This window comes from Diadema antillarum, unplaced genomic scaffold (genome assembly GCF_040938485.1).
Source record: "Diadema antillarum isolate AM-2024a unplaced genomic scaffold, OU_Dant_1.0 seq00000966_RagTag, whole genome shotgun sequence".
Classification (NCBI taxonomy): Eukaryota; Metazoa; Echinodermata; class Echinoidea; order Diadematoida; family Diadematidae; genus Diadema; species Diadema antillarum.
The window spans coordinates 666,659-687,151 of NW_027271812.1; the positions used below are offsets into that span (position 1 = coordinate 666,659).

At 37.9% G+C, this 20,493-nt stretch overlaps 1 protein-coding gene across 1 annotated transcript; it reads left to right on the forward strand.

The window, feature by feature from the left end:
• The first annotated feature begins 2,454 nt into the window (after nucleotides 1-2,454).
• Nucleotides 2,455-18,375, forward strand: LOC139741964 (polypeptide N-acetylgalactosaminyltransferase 4-like). Its single transcript, XM_071652531.1, has 13 exons — nucleotides 2,455-2,507; nucleotides 3,251-3,448; nucleotides 4,212-4,387; nucleotides 6,024-6,288; nucleotides 7,454-7,620; nucleotides 9,524-9,684; nucleotides 10,216-10,430; nucleotides 11,293-11,410; nucleotides 11,997-12,134; nucleotides 13,072-13,266; nucleotides 14,523-14,627; nucleotides 16,472-16,609; nucleotides 18,250-18,375. The coding sequence occupies exons 1-13, from the start codon at nucleotides 2,455-2,457 to the stop codon at nucleotides 18,373-18,375; spliced, it is 2,055 nt and encodes a 684-aa protein (XP_071508632.1).
• Nucleotides 18,376-20,493: the final 2,118 nt, after the last annotated feature.

Here is a 20,493-nt window from a genome sequence, read left to right on the forward strand (position 1 = left end):
TTCTTACTGTACCTCAAGGGCTTGATTTGATTCGCTGGGACACACACCACATTTACGCAAGCACGCATACACACTCAAAGTTTGTGTGTACTAAGCCTGTGCTGGCGTACAAAGTTCACACAATCTTCACGCCATTGTTTCACAGCTCACCTGTGTGCCTGCATAGGCCTGTCGCGGCAACAGCGAAGTTACACTGGCTCTTTTTTTTTTCTCCCATCATTTTTCTATTCTACATCTCTAATTCCTCTCTCTCCCTCTCTCTCTTTCCTCTCTCCCCCTTTCTCTCTCTCCCAATGAACACATGCATACACGCACACACACACACACAACACACACATACGCACACACACACACTCACACACCCCATTTTGAAGAGGGATAGGATCATGATAACGCATTTTTATTAATCATTTCCTCAGAGCCCTTCTGTATCGTTAGTATAGAGCTGAAGAAAAAGTAAGCATATGCTACAGGTTGTTTTGCTATAGCCACTTTTTCAGCCGCTTTTCTATATTAAAATTTATCTCAGTGCAAGTTACCCTCAAACGGCTGTTATCATAAAAACTTCGAAGTACGTGAATGGACTAGTTTATAACAAATATGATATTTGTTCGGAAATAGAAGGTTTCATATCAACAGCCTCCCTTCGAATTTTTAAGTCCATAAACGTTTTGGAATTTGAAATCCGTAGATGTTTGTGAAGAATAATTTTGAAAGCGACCATCTTTATTTTCATGTCTAATCGTCTGTAAACTTGACTCCATTTAAACCTAAAAGTTAATTTTCGGTAAGACTACCGTATGTCCCCCCCCCCCCCACCCAAAAAAAAAAAAAATACAACGGGACCCTCCGCAACGATAACTTTAAAAATTGTGAGTCAATCCAAACATAATTTCAGGATATGAAACTATAACTTATTACCCACATCTTACAGGAAACCCCATCCGATTTGCTTCAGTGGTCAAAGAGAAATGAGGATTTTGTAGAGCAAGTAAGGAATCCCTCCCCGCCAGGTTCTGTTCATTGTGTTCACAAATTGATATTTGCAGTTCCAAGAGCATCCTGGTGCTAAACGTGGAAGAATCAGACCCATGACATGTTTTACAACAATCCACATTTCTCTGTGACCACTTAACCAAATTGAACGGGGTTTTCTGTAAAATGTAGGCAAGATGTTATATTTTAGACCCTGAAATAGCATTTACACAGTTTAATCATATTGGAAGCTATTGATGCGAAAATCCGATTGTATTTTTTTTTGGCACATACTGTATAATGATCTGTTTGCTGGCAATTAATTACACGACTGTGATAGATTTTTGAAGTGAAGTGCAGATGTCATGATCATCTGCGCTCTATAGCATTCGACAAAATCATTTCTTTACTCTGCATTAAAATCACAATCACGAACATTGCTATCATTATCGTCATCATTATCGTCATCATCATCACCACCAACGTTATCATCATCATCATCGTCGTCAGCATCACCATCATCATCATTTTCGTCATCATCATCATCATCATCATCATCATCATCATTATCGTCATCTTCATCATTATCATCACCATCATCGTCGTCACCATTATCATATCATCATGTACACCTATCCTTTCGGAATGAATAATATATGATGGTAGAAGAAAAAAATGGTGGATTGATGAAGATGCTATCGGCAAGGAAGGTGATAGTGGTGAATATGAATATATAAAAAAAGGTTTATTCATATTGATATTTATATTCATATTCATATTCGTCACCTTAGTCAACGATAGCATCATCAACCCACCATATTTTCTTTTACCCACGTGCATTATTATTTCTTTCGTACAGGTACACACCCTATAATAGTGGAAAATCATCAAATTCGGGCCTTAAAAGAAAAATTATACTCAAATACATGTAGATATGCTCATATATATATATATATATATATATATATATATATACCTGATATATATATATTTGAAGGAAAACATGTCAAATTGAGGATTTTTTTAAGTCATTGTCGTGAAGTGGCTTCACGAACTGATGTGGACTTCTCTTCCAGCGAGAATTCAAATATTCATATAATTTTTGAACAAATTGTCAGGTTTTCCTCAAATTGCACTGATGTATCCTATCTCTACTAGTATTGATGCATTCGCTAAGTTGACAAATGAATTTGGCCTTGGGTACTGATTACAAGATATGGTATGTTGTAATTCTCTCTTATTCTTTTTTTACAATATTCTCTGTGTCAGAGTAGTCGTTTTTGTATGTATGGTCAGTACTCATTTATTGATGTAATTTGATGAAATGTCATTTGTCATAAGAATCTTGTGTGATATTTATGCTCCTTTGCATCACGAATAAGAGGAAAATTCTTTGGCCTGCCTCAGAGAAATCTCTATACCTTAATGATTAAACCTAAAACATCATATCCTAAAAACACCTCTTTCTTTTGATTTGCAATGATTGTATACAACCGTAAAACGTCCTTCACCTCACCAGGGACACCCATCCCGTAAAGTGAAAAAGGAATACATTCAAAACAGATGATTCTTCCGAAAAATCCTCAAATTGGAATATTTTCAATTACAGTGATAATCCTCGTGTGCATTGTAAGAGCATTACACCCACAGGATGTCATGATGCATTGGTAGTGTACAGGGTATTGCACGGCGAACAGCATAATACGTGCTCAGAATTTACTCTGTTCCTTTAACGATGGGAGCGAGTCATTAAAGGACAAGTTCCCTGATATAAATATTGATTTTTCTTCTTTTTTTTTTTAGTTTCATTACTGCCATCGCTGGATGAAAAGAATACTATACAGCTTGGGATGTCACATGCGTAGAACAAGAAAAAAATTCAACAGATTTTCACTTTTAATGCATATCAAAAAAGCACTTTACTTGCCTCTCTGACAAGGCAGATGGATGATAATTACCCTAACATTCATAAGTATAGCAAGTTGAGGGAATGTTTACTTTTTTCAGAAAATGGAAATTTTGTGGAATTCTCTTTACACATGCGATATCACAAACTGTAGTCTTCTCATCCAGCAGTGACTGCGTAGAAACTTTAAAAATTCATAGCTTTTGAATGGACTGTCTGGTATTTCTCATTTTTTTTTAGTGATATGTACTACATTGTACTAACATGCTGCATCCACTCAGTCCACATGCATATTAAGGTGAACATGTCCTTTAATCTATGGTGATCTTCTGAATAGTTTAAGTTTTTTCTTTTCTTTTCCTGTTTCAGAGAGCGCTTCTGTCGATTCAGTCAGAAGATGAACATGATGTGCAGACGTTTCCATGGGGTGCCGTTTTTGGTGTGCGTGGCAACCACTTGCTTGGTAACAAATATCTTATTCATTGTCGTTCATCTGCGTCATGATGTCATCACTTCCGGCATTCGTAACATTGACAGCACAGCTTCGGAGAACAGAGCACCGCACAAGTGAGATACGCTCTTTTTCAGTGTTGTGTGCTTATTTATCTCAGGACCTTCCTGTTTATCTTAAATCATCAGTAGAGATCTGCTGACCGCTCCCATTCGTGATACTATAGTTATTGCGAGCTTTAGATCTGCGACGCGAACGCTACGACGACTCTAATTCGACAAAAAAGTGTTCTGCTCATGCCCGAAACAGCTTTTCCATTGTCCAACCCTGTAGACTATGTCGTCTTAGCGTTCGCGTAAAGATCGCTAATATACGTGGGCGAGGCAACTATAGCTGATGACGATGACGGTTAACATTTATTGTCGATAAACAGCTTCTCCAAGCTGTGTACATAATGTACGTTCGTGTGTGTGTGCGCGTGTGTGTCAGGGAGGAAGAGCATAATCTCATCGCTTTATTGAGAGCACTGACTTCTTTAGACAGCATAATGAAAAAGAATTCCAAATACGTAGTTTGTATACTGGCATTGAACAGAAAAAAAAAAAACAAACTTACATCAGTCACGTGAACAAACGTTCTTTTCCTTCTCGGACTCCGCGTATCGGAGAAATTACTTACTTCTTGAATCATGCGATGATTCTGTGACGTCATAACTATAGGTCGTTCTGTTACTACAAAGAAAGTTCCATCCCAGTAACCATATAATTTCACAAGTATACAACTAGCTTTGAAACGTTGTATTTACCACTGTGAGCACCCGTTTTCATAATCAGAATTAGCTTACTTCATAATTTAAACGTCCCATCCCCCATTACGCAGAAATGATGCGAGGAATGGATATTCAACACGTGATAATCCAAGACTCCGAATCCCACATGATGATGGAGGGTCGAACTCCCGAGACGCCGGGGCTGAAGCTGTTCGTCGCGTGACGCGACCGCCGGCTGAAGGCGTTGCAGAGGTCATGCAAAAGAGTATTGAGAACCAGATGGCAGGTACGTCAGATATTTTCCCCGAGAGATAAGGCAATTTTGCTCCCTATCATACGCATTCTTCATACTCTCTAACGAATCTAACGTCAAAGTAGGCTCCATGTAACCCGGATGTTTACATCTATGACCTGACTGCCTACACTGTCATGACAACAAATCTGTTGAATGTCTTGAGTTCGTTTTAGGCTGGGAAAAAGCAAACAGTCTGGCAAAGGAAGAATCGTAGAGTAACTACTGAGAGGAACAACTATAATCATGCGCATGCTGACTAGTGTTGATTCATGATGCTTTCATCATCACTAAGTCTTATGAGCCAAAATGAGCATCTACCTATTTATGAAAATTCTTTCTTTTACTCTTCTTCACATTACTTCGATACACCCACGAAAGCTTTCCGGACTAAGATATCTGCCAATGACACCATCTGCCCTTCATAACTAAAATTTTGATAATATCTCAAACAAAAGAGGTTGGAATACACCTTCCCTAGACGTAGCATAACTTCCATGTTTCCCTGCGATGTGTTTCGTTAAAGGCAAAGGTGTATTCCAATGTCTTTTGTTTATCATATTAGTATTTTAACAATGATTGACAGATGTTGTCACCAGGAGAATTTCAGTTTGGAAGGATTTTGTGGGCATTTCCAAGTATATCTGAAGAAAAATAATTTGTAATATCATTGTTAAAGGACAAGTCCACCTTCATATACATAAGGATTGAGAGAATGCAGCAATATTAGAAGAACACATCAGTGAAAGTTTGAGGAAAATTGGACAATCCGTTCAAAAGTTACGAATATTTTTGAAGTATCTGCGCAGTCACTGCTGGAAGAGAAGATTACTACAGTGTATGATGTCACATGCGTACAACTATATAAGGAAAAAAAAAGAATTTCACAAAACTTTACTTTTTGAATAAAGTGTACATTTCTTCGACTTGCTACTGACGTATGTTAAGGGTAATATTATTCCCCCCCCCCGCCTTCTGAAAGAGAGAAGTCGAGTGTTCTTTTGTTATGCGAGAAAAATTGAAATATGTTGAATATTCTTTATTCTTTCTTTATATCGTTGTACTCATGTGACGTCACAAGCTATAGTAGTCTTTTCATCCAGCCGTGACTGAGCAGAAACTTCAAAAATTCATAACTTTTTAACGGATTGTCCGATTTTGCTCAAACTCTCACTGATGTGTTCTACTAATATTGCTGCATTCGCTCAACCCACATGTCTATGAAGGTGAACTTGTCCTTTAGATATATGGCACATATTCAGATATTATTTTGGCCACATAAGTGATGATCAGGGTTTTATGATTCAAAACAAGTCAACATGCATTAATTTCTATTGCATGGTCCCTTTAAAGAAGTAGTCTCCAGAAGAATAATAATAATTATTATAAAATTGTATTTATGTATTGTTGAAGCTTATGTGATTCAAATTTCCTTACAATATTATGTACCCATGTAAGCCTTATGTATATTGCGTTGTATTACTTTATATGGAAATAAAATCATTTGATTTGAACTGAATTGAACTGAAGTGAAGAAAGATCTTTATTAGAATTAATGAACATGTCTTATCGGTGTTTTTGGATCACATCGATGACAAGACGACCTTCACTGTTACTTCATCTAGTACAGCCGCCAATAAGAGGGGCGAGAGAACAGAACGAAACAAAGGAACGAGGCTGCATCTCCGGGCTAACAGCACTCGGATCCCAGTCTACGATAACCTACCGGAAGCGGATGTGAGGAAACTCGGTGACCTCGGGCGCGGCATCAAACTGCGACTGACGGCTGCGGAAAAAAGCATGGAAGAAGCGCGATTCAAGAAACACTCATTCAACGAACTGGTCAGCAGTAAAATCTCTCTTCACAGAACACTAAAGGATGGCAGATACGATGAGTAATTATAAATCATATTTTAAATTTTCCCATTCTATTTGTCCGACTTTTTCCTCCCTACATACAGCCAGTAGTGATTTACTCATAATCTGGAAGTTTCTCTCTGTTTTCTTAACCGCGCAGAAGCTGATGGGATAAAATCAACTGGCACTAAACAAATGCAAAATCAATGGAATATCTCTTGCTCTTTCGTATTCTTTTGATAGTTCGTCATCGCTGTGGAATGTGATAAAGGAGAACAGTGGATTTCTGAAATCATGCTTTGATAGCTACGTTACAATATGCCATTTACGAAAATATGAGTTTCAAAAGGCGCCAACTTTGTTGATTTTCATGATTACACAATCTACAAAATTTCCACTAAGTGATAACGTTTGTCTCATAATGGGATACAGATCTCTTTGACAACACTGTATGATTAATAGACCTAGTTTTGCCTTTGCGAGACACAATAGCAAATAAGATCTGTCTTTTTCAAGAGCACACTTAAAAAACAGTAAAAAGAGCACAATTAAAAAACAGTAAAAATAGAACGCACAAAGTTTGCTACGTTTACAAGTCGATGTTGAGAATATGCCCTTCGACGGTTAGACAAACTTTTTTTTTCATTTTTTCCCCTTCCACAGGGTTCCTTTATTGAATAATATCATACACACAAATATATACAAAAAGAGATATGTATGTACATGCAGATTTAACACATGATATTCTTGGCCATTCTAAATACAATAAGAACAACAAACAGTTACAAAAATCAATTATAAATTGCAAAATCATTTCATAAGAAAACACAATCAGAAACATTTAGTAAAATGTAACCACTTTTTCATAAATTTCTTTTCTTTCAGATTTGTTTTACATATATACTTTTCCATATCATAATAACTTTTTATCGCTGACATGATTTGTTCAAAAACTGGCAAACAATTTTTGCATTTGGCTGTAAAAAATTCTTTCCTTACTATAATCATAATGCAATTGAGGGCACTGTTATTACGTCCATAAAAACCAAATAATTTATTTTGATTTGTAAGCTTAATATGAATAGCATTACGGGACAACCAAAGCTCAAGTTTTGACCATATCTCGTTTGAATATATACAAGAACAAAATATATGCATAATAGACAAACTTGACATGTTCCTCACTGATTTATTTATTTCCAGTTGCAAAAATCTGACGTATCCTTTTGACTTGCCAACGACTAGCATAATCATTTGTTTTCACAACGAGGCGTGGTCGACGCTCCTTCGAACACTAAATAGCATCCTAGACAGGAGCCCTCTACGTCTGATCAAGGAAATTATTCTCGTTGACGACGCCAGCACGATGGGTAAATCAATAGTTTATCATTATAAAAGCTGCCTTCATATTCTCTGTATATAATTATCCTAGACTTACACTCAGCAAACGGCACTTAATACCATGTCTGACCATCTTGATACCTCTGGTTTGACTCACTGTAAATTTTCGTTTTCAACTTCGTTATATACGGGTCAGTTGCTGGATTTGTACGAGAGGGTCCTCTACACTTGTAACGTGTCAATCATTTCGAGACACAAGTATTTTTCCTTATTGTTATTAGTGCACGTTTTATCTAAACATTTTCTACAGTACTCCTCATTTTCATTTATAGTGTGCTTATTTGCTGCAGTGCAGTTCTGTAATCTGAGTCGACTATTGGATTAAAGTGTTGATAAGCAGCCACATGGCCAATAACGAGACAATGTTAGCAAAACAATCTTCGGAAGAAAACATCTTGACACACGGGCAATGACTTTTCACGATGGACTTACAACGTCATTTCCAGTTCGTAAATACGCCTTCTATTCTACGAGTCACTCTTCCTGCTTTAAGAGAGTATGCGTGGCTACTGCTGCAGCGTATGTATGGAAAACTCATATTTTACCCGTCTGGAATACGAATCAGAAACTGTTTGTCCCACTGTGGTGTTGAATAGTAATACGCCCTCAACTGTCTTATTGGAGTACAATGGGTTATGATTAGCGGACATTCCTGCCACGGTTTCTCCGTCAAAAACATGTGTTGAACTGGGACGAACGTCAACATCCCGAGGATTCCAGTTCTCATACATCCATTTGACATTATTCGTATAACCATTTTGGGTTCCCCCATTGCTGTCTCTCTCAACTTAGTAGAGGAACACAACAATTACATTTCAGTGTGTTTTCTACCTGGTTACGCCACAGGCGTCCACCCAGTACAAACTTGTGAATACAGCAGGTATAAACTAATAGCAAATGAACACAGTATGCGTATATTGCTGTGATTTTTTTTTTCTTTTTGATAACCAAGAGGTTCTTTCACTTAAAATTTTGGTTTGCTATCAACATTTTCCTTCCTTTTTGCTTATATTATGCTACTATGTAGCACCAACCATGTGGAACAGGCTGCCTGGTAGCATTAGGAACATTAATAATATCAAAACTTTCCTTTTAAGCCATAAGTATCATCTGCTTATTAAGGAGTATGGAAAATCTTATAGTTATCATTCGCATTGTGTTTTTGTTAGATTTCTCAATTAATTTAATTTATTTATTTGACTTATGCTGTGGAGTAATTATAATGCATCAATCATTTAGCGCCTTGAGTGACATATTGTCAAAAAGTGGGCATTGGAAATATTAATCATAATCATCATTATTACTATCATTACCATTATGATGATGATGATGAAGATGATAATGATGATGATGATGCATCAAACAAGTGATTTCGCATGTTTAGACTGACAATTCCGAGTTTCGGAAAAAGAAGATAAAATCGACTGAGTAAATCGTTTAGAATTGTATTTACCAGTCCGTCGTCCACTTTGTCCATACACTCTCTTTAAAATACAGTGGACTCTCGTTATAACGAAGTCCTCGGGACTGGCAGTTTTCTTTCGTTATATCGAAATTTCGTTATAACCGAACAAATAAACAACAAAAATTATAGAGCGAATAAGGTTGCGACCTGATTTTTATTTCGGTGTAACCGGCATTTCGTTACAACCGTGTTTGTTATAATGGGAGTGCACTGTATCGAATTCGTTATAACTGAAGAAATAAACAATAAGAATATAGAGCAGATAATGTTGCGGCCTGGATTTTTATTTCGGTGTATTACTGGAATTTCGTTATAACTGTGTTCGCTAAAACGGGAGTGCACTGAATGTTTTTGATTTCAGACAGCAGTGGATCTTATTTCGCTTCTTTTATATCATATCAACTTAGAGCATCTCCTAGAACCGCTCGAAGATTATATTGCCAACATCCATACTGCGAGAATCAGAATAATACGGTCCCGGCAGAGGTACGGTCTCATCAAGGCCCGGATGTTGGGCGTCGAAGAAGCCAGCGCACCGACGTTCACGTTCCTCGACTCCCACGTAGAGGTGAGGTGAGACTCGTTTTGCTATGACCACATGGTCAAAGAACTAAACAAAGCAACGAACACAAAGACGCCAGCTCTCTCACTTTTGGCGGGAGATCTCTTGCTTTGAGATCATTACTTGCTTACAATCTCCCGCCTTATATAGCTTGGTGTTCCCGCATAAGATGACTTTTTCCAGATTAAAATTAAGCTTTCCTAGGCCCAACTTTAAGTTTTGTAATACCTTTTTTTTTGTAGGTTAAAATTCTAAAATAGCATCTTAAAGAGCATATTTAATCCCGAAGGGCACTGAAGAGGGTCCTGGATCCTGCCCGCAAGGGACGTCCCGCTTTGAGCATCGAGTGTGCTCTCTGTAGAGCCTACATAATATTGTGCGCATGTTCGAGCACTCTAAAGTCTGTGCCCGTAAGAGTCCAGTAGGCCTACGTACAAGTTATTGCTTAGTCCTACGAATACCAAAGGACTTAAGTGTTACTTAATGGACACATGAGAAAAGAAAGTTAAATAAAACTAACTTTTCTGTGACTTGTAGGTTATGATGGGTTGGCTTGAGCCGCTGCTGGCACGTCTCTCAGAGGAAAAGACAGCCGTGGTCATGCCCGTCGTTGATGAGATCGACAAGGACACCTTCAACTACCGTGTGGTCGCCGAACCGCTTCAGCGGGGTGGTTTCAACTGGAGATTCGAATACCGCTGGAAGCCCGTGCCTGATTACAGGAACAGGAGATCAAGAGTTGAACCAATCAAGTAAGGATTTTATTTCCATTCTCTTTATGGAAATCAGAGACATGGATAGAGCAGAGAAGGACATAATTATATTGAGAGAGACAGACAGAGAGAGATGAAAAGAACAACTTGTATGATTATTCATATGAGTTTTTGTGTTTTTTTAACAAAATACAATGAAATGCACTGCGAAGACAGCAGATAGATCAGAAAATATCGTGGAACACTGTCTAGGCCTTCTCAATTCGAGTGTGAATTCCTCAAATGAATAGAACTAATGATTATGTAGATCCGTTTGACGTGATAGAATAGGACTAAAAAAAAAATTAAAGAATGAAATAAAAATTCCACATCATCAATTTGTCTTTTATTATGAGACAAAAACTCTAGAACGAAGGCAAATGTCATTGTTTCCCATGCATGACATAATTATTGTGCTTAATATTATCGCCCACATCTCGCGTAGCATAAGTAGCAACAACGTGGTGTCAATGCTTTGGGTGAACGATGTAGCTGGTATTGAGCAATGGCGTTCTGTTCTTTTCCTGTAAGCATGTGGTAAGGTAGTTGAGTACTGACGATTGCATGGAAACTTTTTGAGTCCCGAATCTTCCAAAGAGACTAAGTCAAAAATTCTGACGCCATTTTGTGCACATCCTGGCACCTAGGAAGCTTGCATGAGGCTTGCCCGATAATGCAATTTAACAGCTAGTAATACTCGCAAACTGGGGGATTTTAGGTGTGGCATTTGTATGCTAGCAACAGGTGAATCCTGATAGCTCGTTATTAACAAGGTTTAAAGGAGTCAGATGTTATGCATGACTTTCCAGCATACATATAACAGGCCTCTCTCCCTCTTGTGCGACCGTCTCGACCATTATAGGACTCCTGCTATGCCGGGCGGGCTACTGTCCATGTACCGGGACTTCTTCTTTAAGCTTGGCGGCTACGACCAGGGTATGGAAGTGTGGGGTGGCGAAAACCTAGAAGAATCTGTGAAGGTGAGGGCAACTTGTGAGCCCTGTGGTGTATCGGGGTGAGGCTCTATATTTGTAAAAAGGGAAATCTCGGATTCGGAACCTTACACCCAGCGTACATATTCTCGAAGGAGATATAAGTTCATACTCATCACGTGTTTCATTTTGTACTCATTATGGACTATACACTTGGGTCAAATAAGGGGATATAAGGGATGTAAGGGATATTGTATGTCTGTTTGATGTGCATATACTGATAGAAGCAATATCAATGATCATAATAATTCACCTTATTGTATCATTATCTTTATTTTTCATCTTCTTTATCGGCATACTGCTGTCATTATCATTATAAATTAGCGTCATTATCATTGTTTTTGTTGTCACTATCTTCATTTTAAGAACGAATGAGAAGATGAAATTTTTTGCAACTGATTGGCATTTCATCAATTTAGAATCATGAATATTGTTATCACATCTGCAATCGTCATGTCTGATAAAATGGTACGAATTTCTTCGTTTTGATTGAGCAAGAGAAAGTTTATGTTCCTAGTCTCATAGGGCAAACTTGACTTACTTTTTTCGAAGGACGTTGCAATTCTCATTTCAGGTCTGGATGTGCGGCGGATCAATCGAGATCATCCCGTGTTCTCGTGTGGGCCACGTGTATCGCCAGACATCTCCCTACAATTTTCTCGGCAAGCATCCGATCGAGGTGGCCGAACACAATGCGATGCGTGTCGTGGAGGTAAAGGGCGCCCCCATGTGAACAACTCTTAGAAAAGGTCACCGCTGTGGTGCAAACATTTGCACTGCTTCCGATGGCCTGACAATTTGTAACATCATTGTCTCTTTATGTATGTCGACGAATGTAGTATACCTTGGTTTTTTTTTCCTGAAATGAAAATACCCTTTAACGGAAAAAGTCATTTGAGCTTATTGTGATATGATGATTATTATTTTCTACTTCCTGCTACTCAACATGCAGTCACTTTTAGATGCCAAGCTCGAACAACTTCTGACACCTTGCTGCAAAAGTTGTGAATCATGATTAGGATATGCAAAGACGGTTTCTTTCTGACTCTCTTCCTGCACAACAGCAACAACAACAACAACAACAACAACAACAACAACAACAACGACAACAACAACGATGATGACGACGACAACAACAACGATGTAACGATGTAACGATATAACGATGTTCTCGGGGCCGGCAGTTTTCTTTCGTTATATCGAAGTTTCGTTATAACCGAACAAATACACAATAAAAAAAAAGAAAGAAAAAAAAAAACATAGTACAGATAATGTTGCGGCCCTAATTTTTACTTCGTTGTAACCAGAATTTCGTTATAACTGTGTTCGTTATAACAGGAGCGCACTGTATGACGTATTCCCATCAGAGATAGAGCAGCTTAACGCAAAGCCCTCTATTATATTGCTTATCGGACGTTATTGAATGCCCCATTGAGAATGAGGTTCAAAGTAGACACAACATCTTCAAATAGGTCTCCATCTGTGGTCCTGTCAGTTTTCACAAGAGGCTAACGGAAGATGTATAGGACATCGTATGCACAGATCACATGTCCCTTAAACATGTCATTCTAAAAAATAAAAAACAAAAAACAAACAGATTCAGTTGTAACGAAATCCTCCAACTCCCATTGTTCTGTTCACTGCTATAGGTATGGACCGACGAATACAAAGAAAATTTTTACAATCGTCTGCCGCACCTGCGGAGGGCAAACTACGGGGACGTGTCCGGGAGGAGAAAGCTCAGGGAGTCGCTAGGTTGCAAGAATTTCAGCTGGTACCTGGATAACGTATACCCAGAGTTGTACATTCCAGATAAAGAGGCTGTAGTTCGGCAGACGGTACAGGTGAGACCTACGTTTCAGTCATCATGGGACAAGGAAACCAAGGGGGAGAAACCCATAACTAAAGGGATGGTATAGTTTTGTGGGAGATGGGGCTTTCAATGTCTATCTTTTTTTGTGAGATAATGAGAAACCTCTCAATAAAAATGGAAGAACATACACTGTAAAAACATCGATGTTAGATTTAACACCACGGGTGTTAAATCTAGCACTTCAATAGAGGACCACACCTGCAGGTGTTAAAAATGCACTGCCATGGTGTTGAAAAGTGTTCACCTGACACTTCGTGGTGTTAATTTGACACTGTATCTGGTGTTATTTAGACATTGTACTGGTGTTAGTTCAAAAATGACACCACATGGTGTTGATTTCATATTTGTTGGTGTAAATATCAATGGTTTAACACCCGTCCAGCTTCAATAAGAGACCACACCAGCTGGTGTTACTTTGGTGTAAATTTATTTTCACATTTTTTCAAAAATCTAGTATTTTAATGTAAAATTCTTGATCGTCTTGTTTAAATTAAAAATCAACAAGAAGTGCAGTTACTAAGAAACTCTTCAAAAACAGTTTAAAATTTGGAAATGACACCCGGAGGTGTTAATTTAACACCATAAATGAGCACCGAAAAATCAACACCAGCTCGGTGTTCACTATTAAACACCGGACTTTTTGCAGTGTACAATTCTAAGAAGAATCAAAAGTTTATTTGATGAAAATTGGTTTTGACATGGCTGAGATAACAGGCGGGACCGACCTTTTATTAGGGCAACTTTGTTTTACTTTGTGTTTGGAGATCTCAGCCATTGCAAAACTGATTTTCATCAAATAAACTTTGAATTCCTCTTAGAATTGTATGCGTGTCAATATGTCCCAAGTAGTTTCTATTTATCTCGCAAAAATTTGATTCCCGCATCCCAACCCAAAACTATACCACCCTTTTAAATGTCCACACTGCTATTTCTTGTTTGTGGCTCTTCACAAAGAGCATATATATATATATATATATATATATATATGTATATACATATACATATATATTTCTTTAAAATTTTATTAGGATACATACCCCATTAGCCGCCATTTTAATTTTTCAATTAACAAAGATTCCTTTCTACAAGTTAAGAGTATATCCACATTAATGATTGCCTGCATTATTTACAGATAACTCGAAAAAAAATGTTTGAATGACAGATGATTTTGTTGAGTTGTAATTCATACATGAGTGTTTTATAATTATTATCCTTCGCTTTTTGCAGTTCCGCAATATCGGGGCGAAGTTGTGCCTGGACTCTAATGACCAGAACGGACAGGCTGGAAAACAATTGATTGTATGGGGCTGCCATGGACTTGGGGGTAACCAGGTTGGTATTTCTGCCAAGATCATTACAATTTAGCGCTGTCCTCATTAGGGAATATGATAAGAAGACCAAGGGAGACGAAGAGGTAGTCGAAATCATAAATACAGTTGACTCCCGTTATAATGAAGTCCTCGATACCGGCAGCTTTCTTTCGTTATATCGAAATTTCGTTAGAACCGAGCAAATAAACAATAACAATACACAGAGTGGATAATGTCGCAGCCTGAATTTTTACTTCGTTGTGACCGGAACTTCGTTATAAGCGAGTTCGTTATAACGGGAGTGCACTGTACACATCGATGGCTTATAGACCATGGTAGACTAGTTTAAGCTGGATGAGGCTGTGCGAAACGGTAAACCAAAGTCAGCCTGTCAAAAAACATGAGTATCGTTATACTCCCGACGTGTCTTTTCCCTCCTTTTTTAGTTTTTATTTATGGTCTGGAGACTCTTACAAGTGGAAAGGATGGTAGAAAATGTATGACTGAATACAAATGATGATACAGCTAGTAAGAAAAAAACAAAAGCAAAACTGTACCTGATTTAAATACCTGTTTTTTGACACATCGTTCTGCGCATAAAATCTGTAGAAAGCTTGTTAATTCTGCATTACTTCTCTCCAGTTTTACTTCAATGGCAAGTGAATATGACAATTTTAATACCTGGACATGGCGAATGTTGTACAGTATAGCGAGTCATATCATCGAACAGAAAACAAGCAAGAGAGGCATCCGAAGCGAATTTAGTTTTTCATCGCTCCTGCTACACTGATACTTCCCGACACAAGTGGAGAACTGCTTACTATCTAGTCGAAACAAGTTAAAACTTCATGAAATTCTTCAGCCGAGATGTTTTCATTGCAACTGATTGACAAATTGCCCTAAATCGACGTAAATAAGCACTGAATTGATCAGTGTTTTAGTAGTAGCCATGATAAAAAATAATGGGCGTACATTTACTCGAGCAGGATTCGAACCTACCTACGACCTCGTGATCTCCGGACAGGCGTAATCTCCACTACACCACCGAACTTCCGCCCGACAGCAAGTGTTGGTTCTAATCCTTACAGTATGCAGCGGGTACTGCGTAATTATTCTAATTCATGAAATTCTTCCGTCGAGATGTTTTTATTTTTATTTACGTCGATTTAGGGCAATTTGTCGGTCAGTTGCAATGAATACGTACGCCCATGATTTTTATCATGGCTACCACTAAAGCACTGATCAATTCAGTGCTTATTTACGTCGATGTAGGGCAATTTAACAATCAGTTGCAAAGTTAAAGCTTGTTAAATGGAAAGTTTCATTGATTGGACCTCTATCCTAATTCATCAAGAATTCACTCAATATATAGTCTGTGCAGTTCTTTTTAGCGTTTACATATTTACTTCCTTGTAGCAATTTTATTAAGATTCATAACCTACCGTATAAGAGTTTGTAAAATATTACTTCCGTTGAATAGTGCCCTCTGTTGCTTTTCGGTTTTTTTACCTTTCTCTCTCTTAGCTTCCTGCGTACACGTATCTAACTGCGAGGCTCAGTTATCCCTCGTTTCTCTTTCTTTTGTTCCCTTTCTACCAGCTTACAAACGCTAAATCACTCAAACAAGTACTGAATTTGCTTGATCCTACCTCTAATATTTCGTGTTACATGATTATAAACATGCAGTCAAATCTGCCTTAGCGATCACCTGCCATATACTGCCACTAACCCCCCCCCCCCCCCAGAAAAGCCATGTTAACGATTTTGTCTATAGCGGCCATCTGTGGTTAATAGCCTCTTTTTGTCTCCCTTGTGTGGGCGCTATAGACAGGTTTGACTGTATGTGCACTCTATTTTTTTTTTCAGTTCTTTGAGTACACAGACCTTGGCGAAATTCGAAATGATGAGCTGTGTTTAGACACCGATAAGACCGGACTCCAGGTTCTACTAAATGACTGCAGTGCTGCTGGAAATCCGCCTTCCTCCCAAAAATGGGAAATTACTGTAAGTTAAAGGACAAGTCCACATTCATATATACGTGGCTTGAGTGAATGCAGCAATATTAGTAGAGCACATCAGTGAAAGTTTGAGAAAAATCTGACAATCCGTTCAAAAGTTTGTAAAGCATCTGTGTAATCAATGCTGGATGAGAAGACTACTACAGTATGTAATGTCACATGCGTAGAACGATATAAGGAAAACATAAAGAGAATTTCACAATGCACACTTCCTCGACTTGTCACTGACGTATGTTAAGGCTAATAATATATTCCCCATTTTTTATGCCTTCGAAAAGAGGCAGGTCAAGTGTACCTTTATCATGAAAGAAAAGTGAAACTATGTTGATTTTCTTTGTATTTTCTTTATATCGTTGTACACATGTGACATCACCAGCTGTAGTAGTCTTCTCCTCCAGCAGTGACTGATCAGAAACTTAAAAATTCATAACTTTTGAAGGGATTGTCTGAGTTTATTAAACGCTCACTAATGTGTTCTACCAATATTGTTGCATTCACTCAATCCACATGTCTATGAAGGTGGACTTGTCCTTTATGCAGTCTTATGAACACAGTGAAAAATATGAAATATTTCCAACTGCCTTTTCTGAGAGATGAATATCGTAGGGTATAAAGAACAAGGACAATGACAACACAGCTACTCTGAGGAGAGTAGGAAATTGACACATTTATATGAATAGATATGTGTAAATGCAATGTCATATTATATAAGGATATGACACTCGTTGTAGGTTGGTTTCATCTTGAGAATCTGACATTGAAGAGCGATTTACAGGGGAGGGCAGGCAAGGAAGAAGAAACTTCAATCCTTTCTATATTAAACTCGTAGTGACATTGCATTAAAGTGCAGAAAATATTCAAGTACACTGCCCAAGGAATTCTCATGCACAAATTTTGCTGCAGCTTATATGCGGCGGCGGTTATCATGATTGTATTGTATTATTATAAAACAGTTCAACCTAGTATACATTCAAGGGGCTGCAAGAGGGAATACGCCTCATCAAAGATCAAGTATTATTCTCAATAGAGTCAGCTGATGAAATTATGTTGTATGTTTTTTTTTTCATAAATGGAAGCACCGCCTGATAACTTTTGACTTTACAAATTGCGTTCTTGAAGCTGAAGTGATATTCAGTCTTTTATGCAAGATTTACGACTGAGTTGACAATAATTTTATAAGTGATCCTTTTGTAAGGATCACAGGGCCAGTAATAGCTACTGCCACAGTACATTGGTAGTTAATGATCATTATCGGGCTATCAAAACTAGAACATTTCTCAATCAGAAGATCTCTTGTATGTATTGAAGTTATTAATTTAGGAGTGATTAAACAGTAGGTTTCTGAGGTATTACGAAAATGATTAATGAGCATACATCTGACAGTCTTTTGCCATCAGGGGTGAATGCACATGATAAAGTTATGCTGCTGCAGTATTTGCGTATGTGTGACAGTATCACCAAGCTCTATGTGGATCCATTCATTAAAAAAAAAAAATCAGTAGTTCAAAGTGCGTGCCTGTAATATATTGTGCTAGTGTGTGTGTGTACACCTTTTGTAGTGACGTTCAGCGATGTAAAAGATTGTAGATATCGATTACACGATGATATCGATTCATTCTCTTGCAGCCGAACGGACAGGTGGTGAATGCCCGTCGGAAGGTGTGCATGCACGTGGCGGGCTCGCGGGCCGGAGCTGCGGTCGAGCTCCGTACATGCAATGCTGCAGACTCACGACAGCATTGGGAACTCTAGCACGCGAACAATCAGTGTGTATAGTTACGCTTCTCGGAGTTGAGACTGATTAACCCATTCGGGACCATTGCATCAAGATTGTCGTCGCCGTTGCATACAAATGACTTCCTGAGAGTTACGAAAGAGTTAATTGAGCTGACCTTCGTCGTATTTGAATAATGTGGCATCTCTCAAGACAGTAGGAGTGGACATACAGTGGTAGTCATTAAAGATATCAATGTGATACATCCAACGATAAAGGAGGTGTTGCTCTAATATGGGGAAAGTTATTTTTCTCTTCAGGTTGACTTATAGAGAGAATAAAGTCAAGCGCATGAGGGAGAGAAAGAAAGAAAAGATTTGTTATATCCATCTGTATGTAGATTGAGTGAATGCAGCTTTATTAGTAGCGCACATCAGTGACAGTTTGAGGAAAATCTGACAAGTTTAAAAGATATGAATTTTGTGAAATTTGGTGACGAGACCACTGGATCAAAAGACTAGACTACCGATTATGACATCACATGATGTACTACGATATGAAGAAAATATAAAGAAAATTATTTATTAAGTTTCGACGCAAATTGTACAGTGTTGTATTTGCAATATCCATCCATGGCAATGTTCTTAGTAACACATGAATTAAAAAGTTCAGCATATAAAGACTATAATTACATTTACATGACACACAATCAATTGAAAGCAATCTCAAGTACACTACATTCATAACTTTTCAACAGATTTTCATCAAACTTTCACTGATGTATTCTATTAGCATTGTTGCATTCACTCAATCAACATGTATTTTGGGGTTTGATCCCCCTTCAAATTTCTAATGTTCTAACAAGTAACCAATATCAGTCACAAACACCCCCCCCCCCCAAATCAAATAAGCACAGGTTATTGCCTCAAAATTCTTTCACAGGTTCTCACATACAGAGTGAAAGATTGAATCATTTAATAGCAAACACAGTCTCTGAAGTCTAAGAAAAATTATTATTGCTAAATCAATGCCAAGCTGTAATTATTTGATTTAGAAGAGAGAATTAATTTTCCTGTTTAAATTCACCTATCAAAAATGTGTAAGCAAAGATTTGTGTGTAAGTAATTGGTGAATCGTGATACCACCACACCATCACCTTGTAAGATTCAAGTACGTTTTATTACCGACATCAATGTCTCGTAAATTTGATATTTTGTTGACACGATATTTGCTCCTGCGACATGTAGAGTTAGGGTTACAGTTGTGATATGGTTTTAGGTTCAGTTTGATGCGAGGACTAGGGTTAGGGTTATGTTTGTGGGTAGAATTTGCGTGTGGCTTAGCGTGCAGACATTTCATTGGAGCAATTTCTCGCAGGAGCAAATGTCATGGAACCGATATTTTACAATCTCTCGTTTTTGGTTCGACTTCAATTAAACTGTCAGTGCTTTGCTAATTTTGATTCTAATCGATTGGTTGCATTATTAGCCTGAAACTGTGGATGGAAGTCGTTACAATCAGATTCCTTCTATACACACAGCATTACACAAGCGGTTTGAGTAAACTATGTATGTCTCTGCAATTTTGTTGTTATACCACGTTTTGTCTGGAAAGGGAAATTTCCCAGCTATGTCACTCTCCACACTTCTGCTCAAACCACCGATACGTTTGGATCTTCCTTCACTATTTGTACACGCAAAATGGAAAAAACAGAAATATTATTTCATTCGTCATACAGTTGGTATGGCTTTGGCATTTTCACTACAACCTTGCTTGTTATATGCCCAGGATAACAACAATCTGTATGTATAGAAGTTACATTGATTTGAAAAAACAAACAAACAATGTTTTCCAAAGCATGACTACATTGCTGTGTCAGAATAATGTGTGGCACACAGAGGATTTATATCATGACTCACAAAGAATTAACTATCTACCCTCGATTTTCTAAGAAGCAAGTAGCATTTTTTTGGGTCAATATTCATCCAATTTTTCACGTTTTAATCTCGTTTAATTCACTGCTCCTCCTGTGTGTCCCTGCATGTTTCTTTCCTACTGTTCTTTTTTTCTCCCCTGCTCCCCCTTTTGTGCTAAACTTTCGCTTCTTGGATTGTCACGCGATCGGGCTCTAAAATAAATTTATTCTTTAAGCAGCT

What these genes read in the sequence shown, in the direction of transcription:
- LOC139741964 (XM_071652531.1), top strand. Translation starts at nt 2,455, where the DNA reads ATGATTGTATACAACCGTAAAACGTCCTTCACCTCACCAGGGACACCC. An exon ending in TCCTCGACTCCCACGTAGAG is followed by an intron (nt 9,685 to 10,215) that starts GTGAGGTGAGAC and finishes TGTGACTTGTAG; the next exon opens with GTTATGATGGGTTGGCTTGA. An exon ending in ATGCGATGCGTGTCGTGGAG is followed by an intron (nt 12,135 to 13,071) that starts GTAAAGGGCGCC and finishes TCACTGCTATAG; the next exon opens with GTATGGACCGACGAATACAA.